Source organism: Phyllostomus hastatus, unplaced genomic scaffold, assembly GCF_019186645.2.
Source record: "Phyllostomus hastatus isolate PE091 unplaced genomic scaffold, TTU_PhHast_1.1 phas_contig_209, whole genome shotgun sequence".
Classification (NCBI taxonomy): domain Eukaryota; kingdom Metazoa; phylum Chordata; class Mammalia; order Chiroptera; family Phyllostomidae; genus Phyllostomus; species Phyllostomus hastatus.
This window is the reverse complement of record NW_025333735.1, coordinates 3,977,167-4,004,234: the sequence shown is the minus strand read 5'-3', so window position 1 is coordinate 4,004,234 and position 27,068 is coordinate 3,977,167. Positions and strand designations below refer to the sequence as shown.

General features: G+C 36.4%; 1 protein-coding gene and 1 pseudogene across 1 annotated transcript in view; one reads left to right on the top strand and one right to left on the bottom strand.

The window, feature by feature from the left end:
* Window positions 1-8,235: 8,235 nt before the first annotated feature.
* On the bottom strand, window positions 8,236-8,571 carry LOC123816400 (annotated as a pseudogene).
* Window positions 8,572-10,252: 1,681 nt separating this feature from the next.
* The window catches only part of SPATA1 (spermatogenesis associated 1), a 40,245-nt gene continuing 23,429 nt past the window's right edge, over window positions 10,253-27,068 (top strand). Inside the window, 6 exon segments of the mRNA XM_045835317.1 lie at window positions 10,253-10,348; window positions 10,350-10,358; window positions 17,454-17,560; window positions 26,410-26,434; window positions 26,436-26,505; window positions 26,508-26,530. Coding sequence (XP_045691273.1) covers window positions 10,253-10,348; window positions 10,350-10,358; window positions 17,454-17,560; window positions 26,410-26,434; window positions 26,436-26,505; window positions 26,508-26,530 — 330 coding nt within the window.

Sequence of the window (27,068 nt, the reverse complement as noted above, 5' to 3'; positions counted from 1 at the left end):
CTCTCTTTAGGGTAGTTACATCTTAAAAGGAGGGGTCTGAAAAGGGGCTTTTCAAGGCTGTGATCATCTAGATCAGAGATTTTCAACCTTTTTCATCTTGTGGCACACATAAACTAATTACAAAAATTCTGTAGGACACCAAAAAATATATACTTTTTGCTGATATGGTAGCCAAAAGCAGGTCCGTCTGCCTGCTACCATGAAAGACAATACTCTAGAGGCAGGTACTGATGTATAGGAAAGTGGTTAATTTTCAGGTGTTGGCCACCTGGCAGATGGGGGACTTGAGTCCCAAAGCCCATCTCCACATCTCAGTGGAGACGAGATTTTCGTAAGGAGAGAGGGGGAACAGAACAAAAATTGAGGAATGGGGTTGAAAAGTTCTCTATGTGCAGATGAGCACAGTTCTTTCGCATAAGGCAAGTGATGGTCTGGTGTGTATCATCCTGTTTTAGTCATCCTGGATTCATGCCATCCTGGCTCCATGTCATCATGGTGTTAGTGGAAACTGGGTTCTTCTTACTGACATAGTAATGAATTACAGATCAGTGAGACAAAAGCAGACAAGTAAGGGTTTTGTCCACAATCCTGAGAATATCCCAAATCAAGATGTGTACCATTTTGTCTACACTAGGGCCTATATGGAAAATTAACTTTGTTCCTCTATGGGTCTTACAAGTCTAAGGACTATAAAATACTTAGGAATTCTGGACTGCCCTCAGGCATTTAATGTATTTGCCTAGAACTGGTATTTCTTTAAATGGATTAGAGAATGTTTTAAGTATATTTTATTGTTATGCTATTACAGTTGTCCCACTTTTTTCACCTTTATTCCCCCCTGCTCTGCCCCCCCTCCCACCACCATTACCCCCCATCCTTAGTTCATGTCCTTCGGCCATTTGGCTTCTCCATTTCCTATACTATTCTTAACCTCCCCATCTATTTTGTACCTATCAATTATACTTCTTCTTCTTTCTATTTATTTATTTTTTAGAGAGGGAAGGGAGGGGGGATAGAGAGAGAGAGAGAGAGAGAGAAAGAAACATCAATGTGCGGTTGTTGGGGGTCATGGCCTGCAACCCAGGAATGTACCCTGGCTGGGAATCGAACCTGGGACACTTTGGTTCCCAGCCCGCGCTCAATCCACTGAGCTACGCCAGCCAGGGCTCAATTATACTTCTTGTTCCCTGTACCTTTTCCCTGCTTCCTCCCCCTACTTGTTCCTCACTGATAACCCTCCATGTGAATCCATTTCTGTGATTTTGTTCCTGTTCTAGTTGTTTGCTTAGGTTTTTCTTTCCTTTTTTTTTTAGGTTCAGTTGTTGATAGTCAAGAGTTTGTTGTCATTTTAGTACTACAGTTTTGATTTTCATCTTTTTCTTAGATAGGTCCATTTAACATTTCATATAATAAGGGCTTGGTGATGATGAACTTTAAGTTGACCTTATCTGAGAGGCACTTTATCTGTCCTTCCATTCTAAATGATATCTTTGCTGGATAGAATAATCTTGGATTTAGGTCTTAGCCTTTCATGACTTTGAGTACTTTTTACCAGCCCCTTCTTACCTATAAGATTTCTTTTGAGAAATCAGCTGTCAGTCTTATGGGAACTCCTTTTAGGTAACTGTCTCCTTTTCTCTAGCTGCTTTTAAGATTCTCTCCTTATAGTTAATCTTGGGTAACTTAATTATTGTGTGTCATGGTGTGTTCCTCCTTGGGTCCAACTTCTTTGGGATACTCTGAGCTTCCTGGACTTGCATTAGTCTTCTGCAGTGCCTTCACCAGACTGGGTAAGTTTTTCCTTCATTATTTTTTCCAATAAGTTTTCAATTTTTTGCTTTTCCTCTTTTCCTTCTGGCACCCCTATGATTCAGATGTTGGAATGTTTAAAGTTGTCCTGGAGGTTCTTAAGCCTCTCCTCATTTTTTTGAATTCTTGTTTCCTCATTCTGTTCCTGTTGAATGTTTATTTCTTCCTTCTGTTCAAAATCATTGATTAGACTCAGTTTCTTTCCCGTCACTGTTGGTTACCTGTACATTTTCCTTTATGTCATTTTGTATAGCCTCCACTTCATCCTGTATTTTACATTCGTACTCAATCATTTCTGTGAGTATCCTGAATACTAGTGCCTTGAACTCAGTGCTTGAGGGGTTGTCTATCTTCTCACCACTCAGTTCTTTTTCTGGAGTTTTGATCTGTTCTTTTATTTGGGCCTCTCTTCTATTATCTCTTCTTTGTCTCGGTGCACCTATTACATTATCAGGGGCAGAGCCTTAGGTATTCACCAGGGTGGGGCAACACACTTCACTGCATTGTGGTGCTATATGTGGAGGAGGGTCAGAGAGGGAACAATGCCACTTGCTCAGTTCTTGTTTCACTTTCAGTCACTTCTACTACTGCCCACAAGTGAATTGGGTCCTTCTTGTGCTGATTACCAGGTGGGTGGGTTTGTGTCCATTCTAGGACCCAGTGGGTCCCTCCAACAGACTCTCCTATGAGACTGGGAGTTTCTCCCACTGCCACAACCGCACCCCCAGGTTTTTATAGCTAGAAATTTTGAGGCTTTATTTCCCTGTGCTGGAATCCTGGATTGTGTGGTCTGTCTCATTCCCCAGTTATTTTTCCCAGTTTATCCACACATGAATATGGGACTGCCCAGTCTGCCCACTGCTGCCTCACCCATCTAGTCTGCCAGCTGCCACCTTGCTATGTGCCTTCCTCCCCAGTTGCCCACCTCTGACCCTCCTACTAGTCTGGGTGGATGTTTCTTCTTTAACTCCTTGGTTGTTGGACTTCCATACAGTTCAATTTTCTGGCAGTTCTGGGTTTTTTGTTTGTTTTTTTAATTTGTTGTTGTCCTTCTATTGGTTGTGCAGGGAAGCAAAGTGCATCTACCTATACCTCCATCTTGGCTGGAATTCAGATTAGAGAATTTTATTTACAGATTAACCATGAATGAGGCAGAATTCTCAAGACATACATGTAACCTGAATTTATCCTGAACAGATTTGACATCATGCCTTGGTGATTTAAGAATGAGGAATTATGCTGCAGAGCTATTCCACAGCCATGCTGTTTTCACAGCTACACTGTAGCACTAAAGAGCTGTTTGCACTGAATAAAGCTTTTTTCTACACCAGCTCTCCCACAAAAAAAGAATTGGGAATTATGTCAAGAATATTAGAGCTGTAAAGGTTGTAGCCACTTTCTTTACAGACTGGGAAACTGAGGCTTAGAATGAATGTAGCTGTACAGAAACTCTGTTTCTTTACTATGACTTTATCTCCTTTTTTCTTGATTCCAGTTGACCTCATCCAGTCTAATAATACCTGACTCACCTACTCCCTACCTTCCTTACAGGTCCACTCCTGTAATATTTAAGCCCTTAGGATATCAGATTCTGGTCAGCATCCAAATGTTTAAGAATAAGCTTCAGGCATGTTGACCACAAGAAAAGAGTTTCAGTCAAACTGCAGATAATATCTTGACCTTAGCTGTGTTTCAGCCCCAGGTGCATGAAAGCACAAAGACCCTACTGGCCACACCCTCATGAAGCCAGACAGAATGATTCCATGGCTGACATCAGGACCTGATATTAATGATCTAATACTCTCTACCCTGACCCCAACCAATCAATAGAGCTCACAATCCCAACTCCGTTAATCACCGTGGTTAATTATTTTTTCCATATACAATCTGTTCCTGTGTGGGCCATCAGGAAGCCAGGTCTTAGAACAATATCTCACCTGTGACTCTGGGTTTGGTGCATTTCCTTAAATCAATCTTTACTTTCTTTTCTTTAAACTCCTGTTCACATCTTACTGTGCTTTGATGTGCATAGGCAAATGAATCCCTCTAGCCTGATAACATGAATGAATGGTCTTATAGATTATATAGAACTTGAAACCTGCTTCCCTCTCAGTCAATTTAATTACTTTTTTTGAGATTCTGTATTGCTATGTTTAAATGTAGCCCATTCGGGGTTTCTAACTTTAGTATTTATTTAGAATTTTCTAAAATCCCTTGAACATTTCTTTATATGCCCTATTATCAAATTAGACAAGAAGTAAAAAATCACCAGAATCCTTATTTCTGGGCACTGAACAGAGAATAAGAAATTCTTAAGCATCCCTAAAGATTCCACCAAAAAACTATTAGAACTGATAAATGAATTCACTAAAGTAGCAGGATACAAAATATCCAGAAATTAGTTGCATATTTATACACTAATAAAGAACTATCAGAAAAGGAAACTAAGAAAACAATCCAATTTACAATTACATCAAAAAAATAAAATACCTAGGATTAAATTTAAGCAAGAATGTGAAAAACCTGTACTCATAAAATTATAAGACACTGAAGAAAAAAATTGAAGAAGAGCCAATAACCCCAACCCCAGCTCCCTTAATCACTATGATTAACATTTGAAGAAGGTACAAATAAGTGGAAACATTTACCGTGTTCATGGACAGGATGAATTAATATCATTAAAATACTCATACTACCCCAAACAATCTAGAGATTCAATGCAGTTCCTATCAAGACACCAGTGGTGTATTTCACAGAACTAGAAAAAATATTCCAAAAATTTATATGGAACTACAAAAGACCCCAAATAGCCACAGCTGTCTTCAGGAAGAAGAGCAAAGCTGAGGACTCATGCTACCTCATATCAGACGATACCACATAGCCATAGTAATCAAAACAGCATGGTACTGGTATAAGAACAGACATGTAGATCAATGGAACAGAATAGAGAGCCCAGAAATAAATCCATTTGCCTTTATGGTCAATTAATATTTGGAGGCAAAATACAATGGGTAAAGATAGTATATTCAATAAGTGGTGTTAGGAAAATTGGACAGATATGTACAAAAGAAATGAAACTACACTACTTTCTTATACGCAAGAATAAACTCAAAATGGATTAAAGACTTAAATGTTAGACTCAAAACCAAAAAATCCTAGATGAAAACATAGGTAGTAAAATCTCTGACATTTCTTGTAGCAGTATTTTTTCTGATATATCACCTTGGGCAAGGGAAACAAAGTAAATAAGTGGAACTATATCAAACTAAAAAGATTTTTCACAGCAAAAGAAACTATCAACAAAACAAATAGACAACCCACTGAATGGGAGAACAAATTCATCAATGATACATCTGATAAGTGGTTAATATCCAAGCTTTATAAAGAATTCATACAATTCAACACACACACAAAAAAACTCCAACCTAATGAAAAAATGAGCAAAAGACCTAGGTAGACACTTCTCCAAAGAGTACACACAGATGGCCAGTAGACATTTGAAAAGATGCTTGATGTCACTGGTCACCAGAGAAATGCAAATTAAAACCAGGATGGGATATAATCTCACATTTGTCAGAATGGCTATATACATCAATGAACAAGTGTTGGTGAGGATGTGGCAAAAAGGGAACCTTTGTGCATTGTTGGTGGGAATGTAGACTGATGCAGCCACTTATGGAAAGCAGTACAGAGTTAACCTTAAAAAATTAAAAATGGAACTGCTTCATGACCCACTGATTCCACTTCCAGCAATATATCTGAAGGAACTCAAAACACTGATTCAAAAGAATATATGCACCTCTATATTCATTGCAGCATTATTTACAGTAGCCAAGATTTGGAAACAGCCCAGTGTCCATGAGTAGATAGATGAGTAGATAAAAAAGCTGTGGTACATTTGCACAATGGAATACTATTCAGCCATAAAAACAAGGAAATCTTACCCTTTGTGAGAGCATAGATGGATGTAGAATTATGCTAAGTGAAATAAGTTAGAGAAAGATGAGTATCATATGATTTCACTCATATGTGGAATCTAATGAACAAAATCAAAATAAACTAAAAAAATAGAAACAGATTCCTAGACAGAGAACAAACTTTCAGCTGTCAGAGTGGAGAGGGTTTGGGGATGGGTAAGAAACATGAAGGGATTAAGTAAAAAAATAATAAAAATTCAGAGACACAGACAATATAGTATAGTGTTACCAGAGGGAAAGAGGGGTTGGAGGAGGTGGAAGAGGATATAGGAGGAATAAATGGTGATGGAAGGAAACTTGGAGTGGTGAACACATAATACAGTGTACAGATAATGTAGAATTGTACACCTGAAAACTATATAATTTTATTAACCAATGTCACCCTAATACAATAAAAAAGTAAAACAATAAATTACTTTTTTAAAAAATCCTTGCCTTAGGACATTTTCTTTCATTGCTTTCAGAGAGACAGGAAGGAAGAAAAACATCAATGTGAGAGAGAAACATCAATTGGTTGCCTCCCGTTCTCATCTGGACTGGACCAGGGATCAAACCTGCAACCCTTTAGTTATGGGATGACACTCCAACCAATCTAACCACACTGGACAGCTAAATACGAAATTCTTAAGCTCGATTTTCAGCTCTGCTACTGATTCCCAAAATCATTTTGGGAAAGTGCAGAGAAATAAATGATATCTAATTGTCTTTAAAGTAGGGGGTAATCAGAAAACTCAGATAGATGATATATCTACCAACAGTTACTCTTCCTAATCCTGTGGTTAATAATCTATTTCTGTATCTTCCTCCTGAGGCCTGATGTGGCTTTGGGGTCCTTTTCAGTTTCTCACTTTTCTGCAGCCAATATGCCAATTATCAGTTGATGGGATTTAGTATGCAAGATAAAGCTAATTTTTTATTTCTGGCAGGGGGTTAGTTATGAAGCAAAATTATGCAGTAAGTGAGAGATTAGACTAGAACATTAGACCATCACTTTGTATTTGGCTATTAAGCTCTCAATCTTCTTTTGTATGAGTTGCCATTGTTTTGTTAATTAGCTAATTAATAATAGGTAAGGAATTTGAAAATATCAAAGATTATGTGTTAGGAGTTAGTAAGTGAAATGTGATTTGGTTAAGATCAACTACAAATTCCAAACATGCCTAAAGAGGCTAATGAAGCCTGTGTTGGTTCAGTATAGTAGAGACTTCAGTTACCTCAAGCAATTAAGATATTATTGTAAAGAGCAACACAGAGCAGTAGTGGAGAGAGTTATCTCATGGAAATCCATAAAACAAATACTATACTTCACTGATAGGCCAAACTGGGAGTAGATGCAAGGCTAGAGAGCTTAACCACAAAAGTTTTGACTCTCCTCTCTAGTGCTTATAAACATGAATTGCCTATGTATCTCCTCAGTTTCCTCCTCACTGCCAGTTAGTTATTCTCTCTATTCTTTGTCTCTTTTTCTGTCCTTGTTTACAAATAATTACTGGTTTCTCATAACATAGACTTACCTCATGGCTATGATACTACTTTGTGACTTCCCTTTCTCCATTGTTTTTGATTCAGTATCTACTAACTACATACTTGAATCTTGAGTTCTTCCAGTTTTAATTCCCAAGAGCTCATCTTTTCATGCTCGGCCATTTTATTTGTTTCTGGTCAACCAGGATTTGATCTTCAGTGTTGATCCAACCAGAAATGGTAAAAAGAATTATAGTTTAAAACATACCTTCTTTGCTGTTCCATAGTATAGTGGGTCAGTCAGTTTACCTTAGGACAATAATAAAGCAGGTCTTGATTGATCTTTCTTGAGTTTGCTTAATTAGAAATTTGTTCTTATTAAAAATATCAAGTTTTTAATGTACCCACAGGAATTAAAATTTGTCCTCTATTTGCATACCAATTAATGTACTGTAATTATTACAGATTATTACTACTAATTCTTAGCTAATGAGGAAGTTACTATAGATGTATCTGAGTTGTGGTTCACTTAGTTTTATAATAGAGATTAATATTAGTACAATGGGAGAAAGAGCTTTTGGGTAGATACAGAAATGGAAAAGATCTTGTTTTTTTTTTAAGATTTTATTTATTTATTTTTAGAGAGGGAAGGGAGGGAGATAGATAGATAGATGATAGATAGATAGATAGATAGATAGATAGAGAAACATCAATGTGCAGTTGCTGGGGGTCATGGCCTGCAACCCAGGCATGTACCCTGACTGGGAATCGAACCTGCGACACTTTGGTTCTCAGCCTGAGCTCACTCCACTGAGCTACGCCAGCCAGGGCAGATCTTGTTTTCTTAAAGTACTAATGTATTTTAAGTAGTATTTGAGATGGTTAAAATGACAAAGCACATTCTTTTTGGCACCCAAATCTCTTTTGGGGGGGATGAATAGAACACTGGATGGGGGAATGGGGCACTGGGTGAGCGGGGCAGGCCTCAGGCCTTCTCACTGAAGTCCTGTGCCTTCAAAACAACAGGCAGCTCTGGCAGGCTGGAAAAGGGCTTGATGGGCAGGGCCTCAAATGCATCATCTGCCTGAAAGGCCAGCCCCACAGTGGCTGGGGCCTGCAGCAGAGCTGTTGACTTGTGAAGCCATACTCACCAGTGTCTTGCTTTCATCCAGAAGTTGGTCATCCTTGCACAGGGCCGCTTCTGAGGTGGCCACTTGATGATGCCCTTGACAATGTACATCAGCTCAAACATGGTGCTAGACTCCTTGATGTTTGTGGAGATGGTGGTCTTGTGGCACTGGATCATGAGGAACACATCCATTGCAGCAGCCACCTCTCCTGCTCAACACACCGGTGCAACCACCACAAAGCACATTTTTAAGTTTTAATTGTAAGAAATTTATATAGGAAGTACAATGTGAAACTAATTTGATTTAAAAGCTTGTGTGTTCCAAGATGTGATCTTTTAATTTTTGTGCCATTAGAACGATTAGTCATTTCTGGCAGGACTTTACAGAGCAGTAATCAGTACCAGGTCACAAGAATTTTAAGTTTTGTTGGATTCATATCACTGTTTTAACATAAACCACGGTGGAACAAAGCTTTGAAATCTTGAAAAGTCTTCTGCTCTGTTGTTGCCATGATAGTGTATATATTCTTTTGTGTGTGTGTGCCAAAAGGGGCAAATTTTATTTTATTTATGTATATATCTATTTTTATTGTTGTTCAAGTACAGTTGTCTCCATTTTCCCACCACCACTTTCTTCTGCCCCACAAACCTCCACCTCCTGCCCTCAATCCTTCCCCCACTTTGGCTTTGTCCATGGGTCCTTTATACATGTTTCTTAATGACCCTTTCCCCTGTTTTCCCCCATTACCCCTCTCCCCCCACCTCTGGTTACTGTCAGTTTGTTCTTTATTTCAGTGACTCAAGTTATATTTTGCTTCCTTGTTTTTTTGGGGTTTTTTTATTATACTCCACTTATAGGTGAGATCATATGGTATTTGTCTTCACTGCCTGGCTTATTTTATTTAGCATAATGCTCTCCAGATCCATCTATGTTGTCATGAAGAGTAGGCGCTCCTTCTTTCTTTGTGCTGCAAAGTATTCCATTGTGTAAATGTACCATAGTTTTTGATCCATTCATTTACTGATGAGCACTTAGGATGCTTCCAACACTTGGCTATTGTGAATTGTGCTGCTATGAACATTAGGGTACCACAGTAATCAAAAGTTTGGTACTGGCATAAGAACAGACACATAGATCAATAGAACAGAATAGAAAGCCCAGAAATAAATCCAAGTCTCTATGGTCAATTAATATTTGACATAGGGAGCAGAAATATAAGATAATGTATATATTCTTAAGGATTTCCAACTTTGATAAATACTTTTCAGCTACCTAATTTTTAATTTTTATTATACATTTTAAATTTTATTGTGTATTCTTGTAAGTTATAAATTCTCTGAGGAAAAACACAGGAAATAATACAAAAATATAGCCTGGTATACTTAAAGAGTAGCATTTTCATCTGGAATGATCATTAACATTTATTATTGAGATATACAAGGCCGGGAAGAAATACATATGGTGAAACAGTTTTTATCATTTTACAGCAATTTGTATAAATTTAGTCTTCTCACTTCCAAAAGTATATTTCTATTTTATAGAAGATACTATATGTATTTATCTTCATTCCTGACCAACAGAAAATGAATTATTTAAAATGTATCTGGTCACAAGTCTATCATAATATAAGTTACCACTTTATTTAGTTGTATAGGATGTATGGTAATTGTATTGCAATTATTAGCCATATTTATTAGTAATATGTCTATATGAATTATAATAAGATTGTATACATACCTGAGTTGTCATTTGACCTTATTTTAAAGCCTTTTATGCATTTTTTTTCACTTTTTGAATGAATCAGGGACCAGAAATGAGTGGAATACTATCTTAAACAAGTCAAAAATCTGTGATGACCTTTATATTACTTAAATGAGGAACAGTAAAAACACCCACAAAATTCCAGCTGATAATTACCCCATTCAGACATTGGCAAATTTGTCCCTCAATCCAAGTCGACCTTCCTACCTCATCAGAGGTAAGAAAATGTTTTATACTACTAAAATATAAGAAAACCCTATTTTTGAAAAATTTTGGCAAAGCAAAAATATGGATTACATAAAATATTAGATATTAACTTCACTTTGAATCCAACTCCATGTATTCCATTGTCTGATCTCTAGCGCACTTCCTCTAAATACCCCTATTGTACTGGGAACTCCAGTCACCTATTTGGTTGTTGTTTGTTTGTTTTTATTCCTACCTTGTGATGCCCTCCTTAACTGGCTTAAATACCATAGGACAGGGTTGATCACTATCTTGCCAATGCTTTTGACTCCTTGCTCCTCTTTCTTTTCATTTTACTCCTTGGCAACACAAAACCCTGGTTAATCTAATTCTACACCTATGGCTATAGCAGAACATGGCTGGAGAAAAATATACCAGCTTAAGGACTATTCTCACTTTAAATTCATGACCATGAACCTCCACTGGAGCCTTTTGCAACCAGACTCTCTTCTACTCACTCATTCAGTCTTTCACTGTTCTAGACAACTATTTCATAGCTTTGCCCTGTTTTGCCTTTAAAACAACTCCAACCATTTACTCCAATACTCCACCAAAACCGCTGTTTTTAAATTCACCTCTACATTACTAAATCTACTGCTTAATTCTTGTCCCCTGCATACTTGATCTATCTGTGCACAGCAGTTGACACTGTTGATCACTCATTCTTCCTTAACGTAATTCCTTCTTTCGGCTTTTAATATACACATTATCTTGCTTTTCCTCCTCCCTTTTTTGTTATTCATTCTCAGTCTTTTTTTTGCTCAGTCTTCTTTTTCTTCCTGATCTCTTAATATAGGAAAATTTCAGGGGTCAGATCTTTGTTCTCTTCTCTATGTGCACTAGTCCTTGGTTATCTCATCTAGCCCAATAACTTTAAATACTAACTTTATGCTAAGGATTCCAAAATTAAGTTTCTATCCTAGTCCTCTTTCCCAAACCCCATGTTCATATTTTCAGTTGCCTATTTACATCTCTGCTTGGATGACCAATAGACATCTGAAACTTAACATTTGTGAAATTGACCTATGGATCTTTGCCCCATCCTAAAACCTCTGTTACCAAAACCCTTTCCCTATCTTAGCTGATGGCTATTCCAGCCTTTTTGTATTTGAAGCCAAATACCTTGGAATCATACTTGATTCCTTTCTTAAACTTCACTTCTAAAGGATTGACTTCTAGCTTTATATTATGTTCAAAATCTGGCCACTTCTCATCACGTCTACTCCTAACATTTTGGACTGAGCCAACATCATCTCACACTTTATTCAAATAGCTTCATAACAGTTTCCATTTTCTTGTCCCTTAAAGGTGGTTCTGTTGTCCCTTTAGTCATTATTAAATATAGCAAGATTTGGAAGTACCGTATTATGTGTGTCCTTATGTGAAGAAATATGAAATACAGGGCACCAACCCTGGCCATTGTGGCTCAGTTGGTTGGCGTGTCATCCCATAACTAAAAGGATGAGGGCTGGATTTCCAGTCAGGACCATGCCTATGTTGCGGGTTCAATCTTCAGTCCAGTTGCAAATTTGTGTTTGTTAAAAACAGAAGAGTTAACCTAAAATAATGTTATGAGTTTTAATATGTACTTTTAAAATGTTCGACATTTTTTCAGTTAGTTTGTTGTTCTGCAAAAAGTTAACCATTAAAAACTGCATTTTTTAGAAATGTGGGTAGTCTCACACCCATGTGTGGCAGATAACAATTGGGAGGGATACTTCAGGAGCAATGGGTCTCCTGAAGAGGTAACCTAAGAGAAGCCCAGTGGATGCTTCTCTCTTGCATCAATGTTTCTGACCCTTCCTTCCTCTCTCTCTAAAATCAATGAAAAAATGTCCTCAGGTGGGGATAAAAAAGGAAGAAAAAGGGAAATTAAAGGAGAAAGGAAAGGAAAGGGGAAAGGAAGAAAAAAGAAAAGAAAAGCGAGAGAGAGAGAGAGAGAGAGAGAGAGAGAGAGAGAGAGAGAGGAAAGAAGGAAAGAAAGAAAGAAAAGAAAGAAAGAAAGGAAGGAAGGAAAGAAAGTAAAATAAAATAAAATAAATAAATACATACAGGGCATCATTTATAAAGTATTCTTGGCCCATAAGGATTTTATAAAGTAAATTCATAATGCAGAAGAAGCTGTAAGAAAACACCCCTAGTGTCTTTAAAAAGTCAAAGCTATAAGGAGAAAAAAAAGCCTTCGGGAAAAGTCTTCCAGGTTAAGATTTTTAAAAAACTTGACAAATGCAGTGTGTTCTGTTTGAATCCTAGATCCAAAAAAAATTTTGAGGACAATTGGAAATTTGAATATGGACTAGATATTAGTTGACATTTAGTAATTGTTATGTTTCTTAGATGTGAAAATGGTATTGTGATCATGTTGTAGAAATGCTTATTTTTAGGAGATGGATGCCAAAGTATTTAGGAGTAGGTGGTCTTGATGTCTGATTTACTTTGAGTGGCTGAGAGAGAGGAAGTAAATGTGGCCCAGTGTTAACTTTTGAATCTAAATAGTAGATATTTGGACATCCCTAGTATTATTCCTTTTATTTGTAAGTATATTTAGAATTTTCTATATTAAAACAATAAAAATATGTCAGATGTTTTCATGCTTCTTTTAAAACCCTGTATTGGCTTCCCATTTTGTAAGATGAGGATCTAACAATGTCCTGGAAGGCCTTATATAATTTGTTCCTCATCCTCCCCATTTTTCTTACTTTATCTTCTACTACTCTTTCCTCTGCACTGTCTACTTCAATTATACTAGTACTACAATTCTCTCACCTTGATGCCTTTGTTTTAGTTCTTCCTGGAGATCTTCCCAGAGATCTTCCCTTCCATATATCTTCCCTTGGCTAATTCCTTCTTCACCTGCAAGTTTTTACTCAGCACTCACCTTTTCTCTGAGAACTATCTGGACTATTTTATCTAATAAAGTTTCTTTATTAGAAACTTATCACTTTCTAATGTACTGTATAATGGATCAATTTTTGCCTTGTGTGAAAACTTTAAGGGGGTCACCAAAAATTCAGTAAGATATTGTAATACAAGATTTCAAAAATGAAATATTAATGCCAAAAATCCATAATGAACAAGATATCAACATTTTTGATAGTACCATGCCTAGCCACTTTAGGGCCCAAGAAAAAAGACAAAATATGTGCCCCTATATATATATAACTTTTCCAGTATTTTAAGTGATTAATAGTTTTATGAAGTTATTATTGATGAGTTTGCTTCCATTAAAACAAGGAAAGTAAGAATAAAGAAAAAAAGAAGAGTGAAATTATAATAAATTTATGTTTGATATAAACAGAAGAGTTAACCTAAAATAATGTTATGAGTTTTAATATGTACTTTTACAATGTTCAACATTTTTTCAGTTAGTTTGTTGTCCTGCAAAAAGTTAACCATTAAAAAATGCATTTTTTTAGAAATATGGGCAGTCCCACACCCATTGTTATTTGTGTGGCAAATAACAATTGGGAGGGATACTTCAGGAGCAATGGGTCTCAGCCCCATACCAGATCATCCTGCCCGTGGTTCAAGTGCCAGGAAGGTAAGTCCCCCTAACTTCTGGCTGTGAAAACCAGTAGGTATTGGAGCAGCAGAAAAAAGCTGTCAGGTTCCTCTTAAATGTCCCGCAACGGACTTAGGACTTATGCAGACTCACTCCCTCTAGACTCCAGCAGCAGGGCAGCAGGTGGAAGGGCACACAGGCACACAGGGAGAAACTGAAGTGTCTGGCATCAGGGCAAGTACCAGCGGACAGCTTCCTCATGGATAAAACTCCAGAGACCAGGAAGCACAGAGAGTCCCAAACAAGATGGACACAAAGAGTACCACACCAGGACACATCATAATTAAAATGCCAAAGGTTAAAGATAAAGAATCTTAAAAGCAGCAAGAGAAAAGGAGAGTTACCTACAATGAAGTTCCCGTTAGACTGTTAGGACTGTTAACTGATTTCTCAAAAGAAACTTTGCAGGCTAGAAGGGATTGGCAAGAAGTATTCAAAGTGATGAAAAGAAGAACCTACAATCTAGATTGTTCATTCCAGCAAAGCTGTCATTTAGAATTGAAGGGCTGATAAAGTGCTTTCCAGACAAGATAAAGCTAAAGGAGTTCATCATCACCAAGCCATTATTATAGGAAATGTTAAAGGGACCTATTTAAGAAAAAGAAGAAGATCAAAACTATGAACATTAAAATGGCAATAAATTCACAACTATCAGCAATTGGGTCTAAAAAACTAAGCAAGCAAACAGAACAGAAACAGAATCATAAATATGGAGGTCATTTAGAGGGTCATCAGTTGGGAGGGGGAAGGGAGAGAATTGAGGAAAAAGTACAGGGATTAAGAAGTACAAATTGGTAGGTCCAGAATAAACAGAGATGTTAAGAACAGGATAGGAATGGAGTAGCCAAAGTACTTATATGTATGACCCATGGACATGAACTAAGGGGGGCTGGAGGATTACCAGAGGGAATGGGTGATACGGGGTGGAGGGGGCCAAGGGGGAAAAAACTGGAAAAGCTGTGTTAGTATAATCAATAAAATATATTAAAAAATAAAAATAAACCAAATGTAGAAAAAAGAAATATGTATATTGGGGTCCATATTTTTCCTTATTCCTCAGGCTCTAATAGTACTTTAAGTTTTTGATATTTTATTTATGATGATTTTTTTTGCATTTAATAGATTTTTAAAAATATTTACCTTAATTACTGAGCTTTTGATGCCCTCTTAGATTTTGCACCTGAGGGTAGCACCTCACTTGCCTCACTGTTCCTGTTCTTCTTTTCCTCCTCCTCCTCCTCCTCCTTTTGCTCCTCCTCCTCTTCCTTCCCCATCGTCAACCAGGCTGCTACTCGGTATGTGAAGAAAAAGTACCTTTTTATTTCCTAGCTTTCTAGCTTGCTTCTAATATAATTTAAAATGTTTAGTAATACACACTAAGTCAATCTATGTGCTAAATATGAGGATTTGCTCAAAATGAATATTTATTTTTGGATTTTTAAAAATTAAATTTATTGGGGTAAAATTGGTAAATAAAATTATATAAGTTTTAAGCATCTAATTCTATGATATATCATCTGTACATTGTATTGTGTGCCTACCACCCAAAGTCAGATCTTCTTTTGTCACCATATTTGACCCCATTTACCCTTTACCACCCTTATTCTTATCCTGGTACCTCATTAGAGTGTAAGCTGTGTTGTAGGGAAGGATATTTGATTTATTCAGTACATATCCCTAGTGTCTAGAATTGTGCTAACACATAGTAGGCACTAATAAATATTTGTTGAATAAGTGAATAAACATAAATTCACCATAAGTAAATTTACATCACAAAATGTTTCAATGGCTAAGAAATGTTTTATTAGCTGTATTTTTTCTTGTATTGCCTATTCAATTATGGAATTAAAATCTATACAAATCCCTGAATTTTAGTTCATGAATTGTTATAATAATGTTGAAGTAATTTATTTGGTTTATAAAAGCAAATAGAGTAAAATGCTTATTTCCAGAGATACTTTTTCTTCTATAAAATATTAATATGTTTTTATAAAAGGTAAGGTCATATTTACTTCAGACTTTTGAAAGTTTTGCAAATATTTAATAGCTATTAAATGTTAGGGAAATAATAGTATAATGTAGTATTAGCTATTAACAATAGAGCATAGCTAGGGAATAATCTTTTTTAAATTTCTTATCTAAGTACATATTTATTGCTTTTAGAGAGAGAGGAAGTGGGGGAGGGGGAGAGAGACAAACATCGATCAGTTGCCTCCTGTATGTGACCCAAACAGGGATTGAATCTCAACCTAGGTATGGGCCCTGACCTGGGGATTGAACCCACAATATTTTGTTATAAGGAATGAGGCTCCAACCAACTGATTCTCCTGGCCAAGGTTGGAATAATATTTAAATACTCTGGTGTTCAAAATACCATGTAGCATATGGCATACTTAACTATCAGAGCTGTAGAGACATTTTTAATTCTTGGTTAATATTCTGTCATAAAAAATGGGGAAGTAAATTACTTGGTCTATGAAAATAGCTTGAGCAAAACATTCAGTTCAAGACACATTTTTATCTTTGATTAGCCAACTGGCTAAGTAACTCAGTTGGTTAGAATGTTGCCCTGATACACCAAGATTGTGGGTTCAATCCCTGGTCAGGGCGCATACAAGAATCAACCAATGAATACATAAATAAGTGGAACAACAAATCGATGTTTCTCTCTATGTCCACCTTCCTCTCTCTTTCTCTAAAATGAATAAATAAAAAATTACTAACATTTTGTGTCATTATTACTCCAAAATGTTAGCTTTTTCAGATATTTAATATTGTAGAGAATGATTGTTTAAATGCTTTGACTTTTAATATGTAGTAATCTAAGTGTTCTTCTAAATAGATAAATTTAATTGAAGTCATAATGTAACTTTAATACAAAAGAAGATAGTATATGTAAGTACGGAGAAGCTAAGCTTATAGTCATGCTCTATTTAACAATAACCATGCCTTTCCCCATCACTGGTCAGGAACAGATTCTTCCTGGAATTCTTGGAAACCAAAATATCCCCTAAACCACAGTAAAACACCCTTTTGTAGGTGCTGAGAACTAGCAAGCCTCACACTGCGCTATGAGAACAATACATAAATGATAAGGAGTCCACAAGGTCACCCCAATGGAACTAAGTAGTTAGGAAATTGGGGAAGCAGGGAATGTTGGTAGTAAGAAAACTGACCTTGGTAGTCTAGTATGCTTACTGCAAGCCACAGAAAGTACACTGTATGTCAGAGAGATTAGGGTAATCTAGGACCACATCTGTGACCTTGTTTCAAAAGGAAAATGTGATCCAAGTAGCCAACTTAACAAATTTTTGCTCTTCAGTTTGTGTTTATTCAGAAGGATGAATGTAGTACATCTTCATTTCAATTATGTTTATTAAATTTAAAATTTAGAGGACATCAGTTGAGGTTTTTTCACTTGAAAAATATTTTTTTCAAGCTGATGTTCTTGAAAAACATCAAGCTGAAAAACATCATAGCTGATGTTCTTCTCACTGTATTTAGTTCTTGGAACTTCATGTGTTTTATGCCCCTGAGGGATCTTGGAACTATAAGCTAAACACAATTTTAGTAGAAGTTGTTGACAAATTCATTTCAGCTGGATTTCTAAGGTGAGTATTTTTGTAGTCATGTTACAACATTCCTGAAACAGCAATCTTTTTTTCTACAGAAAAAAATGCTTTCTGGAAATTTAAAGTTGTAAGTGAAAAATATCTTGTCCATGTGATGGATCCAGTTCTTAACTTAATGAATACTATCAATAACTAGTGCTATATAACAGTTAAATCAAAAAATTCTACAGGAACAGATGTCACTTAGACATAGTTCTGCAACCCAAAAAACAGGGTATAATCTGCATTACTATTGTTATACACAAAGATAATTAAGAGAGAAATTATCTGAAATTAGAAACCTTTTGAAGAGCTATGAATAGGGGCTAAACTAGTATATCAACAATGACGTTTCACTGAAGTGTTTAAAATAGAAACAGTATATTTATATATGTATGTACCCTTATATGTACATATATATGTACATTCACATTCACAGACACACACATTACATTACGTGATCTGACTGCTTGTTCTTATTTCTCTTGTGTGTACCTCAGTCTTCCCCACCACTTTTTTCAAGTACACTAGCCTCCTTTCTGTTCTGGAACACGCAAGACATGGAGACTCCTCAGGACCTTTGTACTTGTTCCTTTTGTCCAGAATGCTCTTTCTCCCTTTGCATATGCTATCTCATCTCCTTCAGGTCTTTACTCAAGTATTATCTTTTGTTTAGATCTTTTCTGATCACTGTAATTTAAACTGTCTTCCCTGTTTTATTTTCCTCTATAGTACTTAGCAGTGTCTTATGAATTGTATTTTTTATATGTTGCTAATTTTTCTATCATACCACTAGATTGTAAAGTCTATAAGGATAGAGATTTTTGTCTGTTTTGTTGATTATCATATTCCTATTGCTTAGAAAAATACCTAACACTTAATATGTGCTCAATAAATATTTATTGTTTGAATAATTAATTATATAATGTTTCTAATGGTATCCAAAAAAAAAGGAACTCAAAACAAATAGCATAAATGATGGCTTTATATTTTAGATGTTGAGGAATGAAGTATCCCTAAATAAACAAAGCTGTGTGGAGCCTGACAATATTTGAGCATCAAAGAAATTTTTAATCCCTAGTTAGTCCTATCAAACTTTCAAAATATATACCTTTAGCTAAATCATTCTTTAATATATGTATAAAAGGACATAAAAAGCAGTTTCCTCCTGGTTGATGTGGTTCAGTGGGTTGAGTGCCTCTCTATGAACCAAAAAGATATTGTTGGGATTCCCAGCCAGGGCACATGTCTGGATTACTGACCAGGTCCTGGTTGGAGGTGTGTGAGAGAAAACCAATGTATGTTTCTTTCCTCGGTCTCCCTCCCTTACCCTCTTTCTAAAAAAATTAAATAAATATAAATAGCAAAATTTTATTTTAACAATAAAATTGGGGTAGTTAATAAAAGTACACAGGCATTTTTCCTTTTTTTTTTCATTGTTACTCAAGTACAGTTGTCTCTATTTTCCCCCAACTACTTCCCCCTGCCCCACCCATCCCCACCTACCACCCTCAATCCTACCTGCTTTTGCTTTGTCTATGTGTCCTTTATAAATGTTCCTTGATGAACCTTCCTCTATTTTCCCCCATTATCCCTCTCCTCCCTCCCCTCTGGTTACTGTCAGTTTGTTCTTTATTTCAATGACTCCAGTTATATTTTGCTTGTTTGTTTGGTTGGTTGATTATGTTCCACTTATAGGTGAGATGATATGGTATTTGTCTTTTACCACCTAGCTTATTTCCTTTAGCATAATGCTCTCCAGATCCATCCATGCTGTCTTGAAGGGTAGGGGCTCCTTCTTTCTTTCTACTGCATAGTATTTCATTGTGTAAATGTACCATTTTTTTTATTGATTCATTTACTGATGGGTACTTAGGTTGCTTCCCACACTTGGCTATTGTAAATTGTGCTGCTATGAACATTGGGGTGCATAGGTTCTTTTCAATTGGCATTTCAAGATTTTTAGAATATAATCCCAGAAGTGGAATTGCTAGGTCAAAAGGCAATTCCATTTTTAGTTTTCAGAGGAAATTCCATAGTTTTCCACAGTGGCTGCACCAGTCTGCATTCCCACCAACAGTGTACTGGGGTTCCCTTTACTCCACAACCTAACCTGCACTTGTTGTTTGTTGATTTGGTTATGATAGCCATTCCCACTGGTATGAAGTGGTAATTCATTGTGGTTTAAATTTGCATCTTTCTGATGGCTAGTGATGCTGAGCATCCTTTCATATGTCTCTGGGCCCTCTGTATCCTCCTTGGAGAAGTGTCTGTTCAGGTCTTTTGCCTATTTTTTTAATTGGGTTGTTTATATTCCTAGAATGAAGTCATGTGAGTTCTTTATATATTTTAGAGATCAGACCCTTGTCCAAGGTGTGATTTGCAAATATATTTTTCCATATGGTTGTTTCCCTTTTCATTTTGCTGATATTTTCTTTAGCCATGCAGAATTTTTATTTTGATGAAATCCCATTTGTTTATTCTTTCATTTATGTCCCTTGTTCTAGGGGACATAGCGATGAAAATATTTCTGCATGAACTATCTGAGATTTTCCTGCCTGTGCTCTCCTCTAGGACTTATATGGTGTCATGACTTACATTCAAGTCTTTTATCCACCTTGAGTTTATTTTTGTGTATGGTGTAAGTTGGTGGTCAAGTTTCATTTTTTTTGCATGTAGCTGTCCAGATCTCCCAACACCATTTGTTGAAGAGGCTATTTTTACTCCATTTTATGCTTTTGTCCTCTTTGTTGGATATTAATTAACCATAGACACTTGGGTTTATTTTTGGGTTCTCTATTATGTTCCATTGATGTATGTGTCTGTTCTTATGCCAGTACCAGATTGTTTTGATTACCATGGCCTTGTAATACAGTTTGATATCAGGTATTGTGATCCCTCCTATTTTGTTCCTCTTTCTCGCTGAGGAATCGCTGAGGCTATGGGGTCACTTATGGTTCCATATAAATTTTTGAAATATTTGTTCTATATCTGTGAAATATGTCATTGGTATTTTAATAGGGATTACATTGAATCTATAAACTGCTTTGGGTAGTATGGACATTCTGATGATAATTCTTCCAATCCATGAACATGGTATATGCTTCCATTTACTTCTATCTTCCTTAGTTTCTTTCTTCAGAGTTGTGTAGCTTTCTGAGTACAAGTCTTTTACCTCCTTATTTAAGTTTATTCCCAGGTACTTTATTTTTCTTGTTGCTATAGCAAATGGGATTTTCCCCCCGATTCCTGTTTCTAATATTCCTTTGTTGGTATACAAAAATGCCTTCAATTTCTGAATATTGACTTTGTATCCCGCTGTTTTGCCAAAATCACTTATTAGTTCAGGTAGTTTTTTTTGGTGGAGCCTATGGGGTTTTCTGTGTACGCTATCATGTCATCGGCAAAGAATGTTTTAATTCTTTCTTTCCAATTTGGATGCCTTTTATTTCTTTTTCTTGTCTGATCGCTGAGGCTAGAACTTCCAATAGTATGTTGGATGGAAGTGGTAAAAGTGGACATTCTTGTCTTGTTCCTGATCTTAGTGGGAAAGCTTTTAGTTTTTGCCTGTTGTGTATGATGTTGGCTGTAGGTTTCTCATATATGGCATTTATTATGTTGAGGTATGCTGCCTCCCACTTTGCTGAGTGTTTTTTATCATAAATGGGTGTTGTACCTTACAAAATGCTTTTTCCACATCTATTGATAAGATCATGTGATTCTTGTCTTTCCTTTTGTTTATGTGATGTATTACATTTTTTGATTTGCAAACATTGTATCATCCTAGCATTCCCTGCGATGAATCCCACTTGATCATGGTGTATGAACTCTGTAATGTATTGCTGGTTGCAATTTGCCAATATTTTGTTGAGAATTTTAGCCTCTGTGTTCATCAACAATATTGGCCTGAAGTTTTCTTTCTTTGTTGTGTCTTTATCTAGTTTTGGGATTAGGATGATGCTGGCTTCATACAAAGAATTTGGGAGTCTTCCATCATTTTGGATTTTTTGGAATAGTCTGAGAAGGATACGGGTTATCTCTTCCTTAATGTTTTGTAAAAGTCTCCTGTGAAACCATCCAGTCCAGGGCATTTGAGTGCCAGGTGTTTTTTGATTACTGCTTCAATTTCACCAGCTGTTACTGATCTGTTCAGGCTTCCTCCTTCTTGATTCAGTTTTGGAGGATTCTATTTTTCTAAAAAGTTGTCCATTTCCTCAGGTTTTCACATTTCTTGGCATATATTTGTTCATAGTAATTTCTTGCAACCCTTTGTATTTCTGTGGTATCAGTTGTAATCTCTCTTCTTTCATTTCTGATTTTATTTATTTATTTATTTATTTTAATCTCTCTCTTTTTTCTTGATGAGTTTGCTTAAAGGCTTATAAATTTTGTTTATAAATCTTTTCAAAGAACCACTCTTGGATTCATTGATCCTTTGAATTGTTCTTTTAGTCTCTATGTCTTTTAATTCTGCTCTGATATTGGTTATTTCCTTCCTTCTACTTGCTCTGGGCTTTGTTTGTTCTTGTTCCTGCAGTTCTTGTAGGTATAGGGTTAGGTTGTTTATTTGAAATGTTTCCATCTTTTTTAGGTAAGCCTCTATCACTATGAACTCTCCCCTCATGACTTCCTTGGCTGTGTCCCATAAGTTTTAGATTGTTGGGTGTTTATTTTCATTTGTTTCCAGAAGGTTTTTAATTTCTTCCTTGATCTCATTATTAACCCATTCATTGTTGGATAGCATGCTATTCAATCTCCATGAATTTCAGTGTTTTTGAGTTTTTTCCTTGAGGTTGGTTTTTAGTTTCAGGCCCTTGTAGTCTGAGAAAATGCTTGATATGATTTCAATTTTCTTGGATGTTTTAAGGCTTGTTTTATATCCTATCCTATCATGTGGTCCAACTTTGAAAATGTTCCATGTGCATTTGAAAAGAATTTGTATCTTGTTTCTTTTGGATGAAAGGTTCTATTTATATCAGTTAAGTCCATTTGATCTGGGGCATTGTTCAGTGCCACAGTATCCTTGTTGATATTTTGCTTGGAAGATCCTTCCATTTTTATTGGGGTGTTAAAATCCCCTGTATAAGTGTGGGGTGTTAAAATCACATTTTTGACAGTGGGGTGTTGAAATCCCCTGTATAAGTGTGTTGCTATCTATATATCTCTTGAAGTCCTGCAAGATTTTTCTTACATAATCGGGTGCTCCTATGTTGGGTGCATATATGTTTATAATGCTTGTGTGTTCTTGATAAATTCTTCCCTTGAGTATTAGGAAGTGTGCTTCCATGTGTCTTTTTATGCCTTTGTTTTGAAATCTCTTTTTTCTGATATAAGTATTGCTACACCAACTTTCTTTTCCTGCCCATTTGCTTGGGGTATTTTTTTCCAATCCTTTACTTTCAGTCTGTGTAGGTCTTTTTTTCTGAGGCAGGTTTCTTGTAGGCAGCATATGTGCAGGTCATGTTTTCTTATCCATTCAGCTGCCCTGTGTCTTTTGATTGGAGCATTTAATCCATTAACATTAAGGTTATTACTGATAGGTACTTATTCATTGCTATTGCTATTTTCCCCCTTTGTACCTATATCCTTTCTCTCTCACTCTTTTTCTTCCTCTTCTTAAAGCAATCCCTTTAACATATCTTACAGTGCTAGTTTGATGGAGGTGTATTCTTTCAGTCTACTTTTGTCTGGAAAACTCCTTATTTGGTCTTCCATTTTAACTGAGAGCCTTGCTGGATAGTGTAGTCTTGGTTGCAGGCCTTTGGTTTTCATTACTTAAAATACCTCTTGCCATTCCCATCTGGCATGAAGCGTTTCTGTTGAGAAATCAGCTGCTAGCCTTATCGGAGCTCTCTTGTATGTTAATCCTTGTTTCTCCCTTGCTGCTTTTAAGATTTTCTCTTTGTCTTCAAAACTTGGCATTTTAATTATGATGTGTCTTGGAGTGGGCCTCTTTGGGTTCATCTTGATTGGGACCCTCTGTGTTTCCTGAACTTGAGTGGCTCTTTCCCTCTCCAGGTTCAGAAAGGTTTTTGTCATTATTTTTTTCAAACAGGGTTTCTATCCCTTGTTCCTTTTGTTCTCCCGGTATTCCTATGATTCAAATGTTGCTGCGTTTCATGTTGTCCTGTAGTTCCCATAACCCTTCATTCTTTTTGAGTCTTTTTCATGCAACTGCTCTATGTGGGTATTTCTTTCTACCTTGTCTTCCAGCTCATTAATTCTGTCCTCTGCTTCATCCAGCCTGCTTGTAATTCCTTCTAGTGTGTATGTGTGTTTTTTTATTTTGGATATTGTATTATTCATTTCTTCCTGATTCTTGTGTATATTTTCTGTTTCCTTTTCATACTGTTGTAGTTCCCACTCAGTTCCTTGTAGTTGTGTATGAGTTCCTTGAGCATCTTTATAATCATTCTTTTAAATTCTGTATCTGATAGTTTGCTAGCCTCCATTTCATTTAGCTCTTTTACTGGGGAGTCTTCCATTCCTTTTGATTGTGGTTTCTTTCTTTTTCTCCCCATTTTAGGTGACTCTTTTTGTTTGTTTCTGTGATCCTTGAGGCTCTGCTTTGCCAGCTATCTTCGTAGGATGAACTTCTGTGGTAGGAATTGTATGGGATTCAGTGCTACAGTGTCATTTTCTCCTTGTTTTGATGCTCTAGGGTTGCCCTTTCTTCCATTTGTATGGGCTCTCTTATTGTACTTGGGCTGTACCTGTTAGTGGCTCCTTTGTTGGTGGGTCCTCTCCTCCAGCAGGTTTGCTGCTACTCACAACTCCCATCTTGTCTTGTATGTGATTGGGGGCATGGAGAAGGCAAAATGGAGTGAGATAGCAGGAGAGTATTCTATGGGATTTAAAATACTAATAAGTAGAGAACAGATAGGAAATCCTTTGGAGAAGTACAGCAATAACCATGATACTTCACCCAACTAGCCACTTTTTATAAAAGGTGGAAAATAAATAACACTCATATTAGAAGGGAAAAAGAATGTGAGCTGACTTTGGAAAGCAGAACACTTATGTGTGGTTAGATGGTGAGATAGAGAGTAAGGGATAGAAACTTGGCATAGTGTGTGAGAGAATAAAGTTAACCACAACAATAATAAAGCTCAGAAAGATGGCAAAATGGATTAAGACCAGGGAAGGGTGGTGTGTGGGGTTTGGAATAACAATAATATGTTAAAGAACATATCATCTGAATAAAAAGAATAAAAAGTAAAAGACCAAGAGTAGTGTGTTATTGGAATACAAGTGAAGTGAAAGAAGAAAAATTAAACTGCAATATGAGAGGGAGAATAAAGAAAACTGATCAATGGAATCAAACAAACAAACAACAAAAAATGGAAAAAAGAAATTAAAAAAATAAAAACAAAAAAATAAAATAAAATGCAAGTTCTGAGGGCTAGCGAAGTGAAATTTGTCTCAGCTATTGGTGTTAGCCGTCTGACTTCTTTCTGGATCTGTCTTTGGTCTTCTCACAGCTCTACATCTTATCATCTTACACATCTGCTTTTAGATGTCCTTGGCAACCTTTGGCTTCAAACTTCATATCAGCTGGAATTCTATTGGCTGTTCACTCTGTTCTTTGGAAGATCGGCTAGGTGTCCTAGTTGGGTGCAAGAGCAAGTGGGTTCAGCTCCCACCTATCTCACCACCATCTTCTGCTCTGCATTTTTCTTTTAGTACAAAAAAGTTTTGCCCTGGTCAGATGGCTCAGTTAATTGGAGCGTGGTCCCCTTGGTTGGAGTGCCATCCTATACACCAAAATGTTGCAGGTTCAATCCCTGGTTGGGGCATGGATGGGAGGCAACCAATTGATGTTTCTCTCTCACATGGATGTTTTGGGCTCTCTGTCTCCCTTACTCCTCTTCCCTCTTCCCCTCTCTCTAAAATCAATAAAAAAACATATTTTTAGGTGAGGATTTTTTAAAAAGGGCTTTTAATTAAGTGTTCATTTGCACAATTTAAAAAGGCAGACTTTTAATCATATATTTTCAAAATATTTATAGCTCTGGCCAACTAGTTCAGTTGGTTAGTTCAGTTCATCAGATATGCCAAGGCTGTGGGTTCGATCTCTGGTCACGTAGAAGGGCACATAGAAGAAGCAATCAATGAATATAACAAATCAATCTCTTTCTCTCTATGTCTCTCTTCATCCCCTCCCCATTACACTCCTTCTATAAAAAATAAATAAAATTTTAAAAATACCTTAAAAGGCCTATGAAGTGCCAAGGAACATAGAAATTATATATTCAGATATATGTGATACATTTAATTAGTATTTGTGTTTGAGATAGCTACATAAATTTACCAATTTTTTTTAATTCTCACCTGAGGATATTTTTTTAATTAATTAATGTATTTATTTTTAAGACTTTATTTATTTATTTTTAGAGAGGAAAGGGAGGGAGAAAGAGAGAGAGAGAGAGAGAAACATCAATGTGCGGTTGCTGGGGGCCATGGCCTGCAACCCAGGCATGTACCCTGACTGGGAATCGAACCTGCGACATTTGGGTTCACAGCCCACGCTCAATCCACTGAGCTACACCAGCCAGGGCTACCTGAGGATATTTTAAAAAAATTGATTTTAGAGAGAGAGGAGGGGACAGAAAGAGAGAAACATCGAAGTGAGGGAAGCATTGATCGGTTGCCTCCTGTACATGTGCTCCAACTGGGGATCAAACCTGCAACCTAGGTTTGGGCCATCACTGGGAATTAACCTGAAACCTTTTGGTGCATGAGATGATGCTCCAGCCAACTGAAGCACCCAGCCAGGGCAAGTTATCAATCTTTAATACAGCTGAAACTTACTTTGTTTTACATTATAAGGCAATGTCATGATATTTCAGAGTATCTCCTCACTTTACTTATAAGACAAGCCCTGAGGGAGTGTCTTGGTGAATTCCTTGGTGAAGATGCTGTTGCAGAAAAATTTTTATTTCTGAATACATTGGAAATAATCTAGCTGTGGTAAATTTTAAAATTTTGTTTCCTTTTGATTAAAGAAAAGTATATCTTAACAAATAATATTTTTTAAATGCTAATCAACTCAGCTCCTTAACTACACAATCACAATGAAATGAAAGTATCACTAAAATCATCAAGAACACATGGATGTTATTGGCATATTATTAGGCACTAAAATGAAGAGGGTATTTTTTTATGTGCAAATTTCCCTGGGAAGAACATGAAGACAAATTTAAAATGTAATCATATAAGTAAAATGTATTTTTTAATTTATTTATTTTTAAAGAGAGTGGAAGGGAGGAAGAAAGAGAGGGAAAGAAAGAGAGGAAGAGACACATCAATATGTTGCCCTTTGCACACCTCCAACCAGGGACCTGGCCTACAACCCAGGCAGGAACCCAACTGGTGACCTTTTGGTTTGTGGGACTATGCCTAATCCACTGAGCCACACCAGTCAGGGCCATATCTTTAGATTTAAATGATAGTGTTTAAATGCTTTTTAAGCAAGTACATGTGTTCTAAAGAAAAATGGGTTCTCATT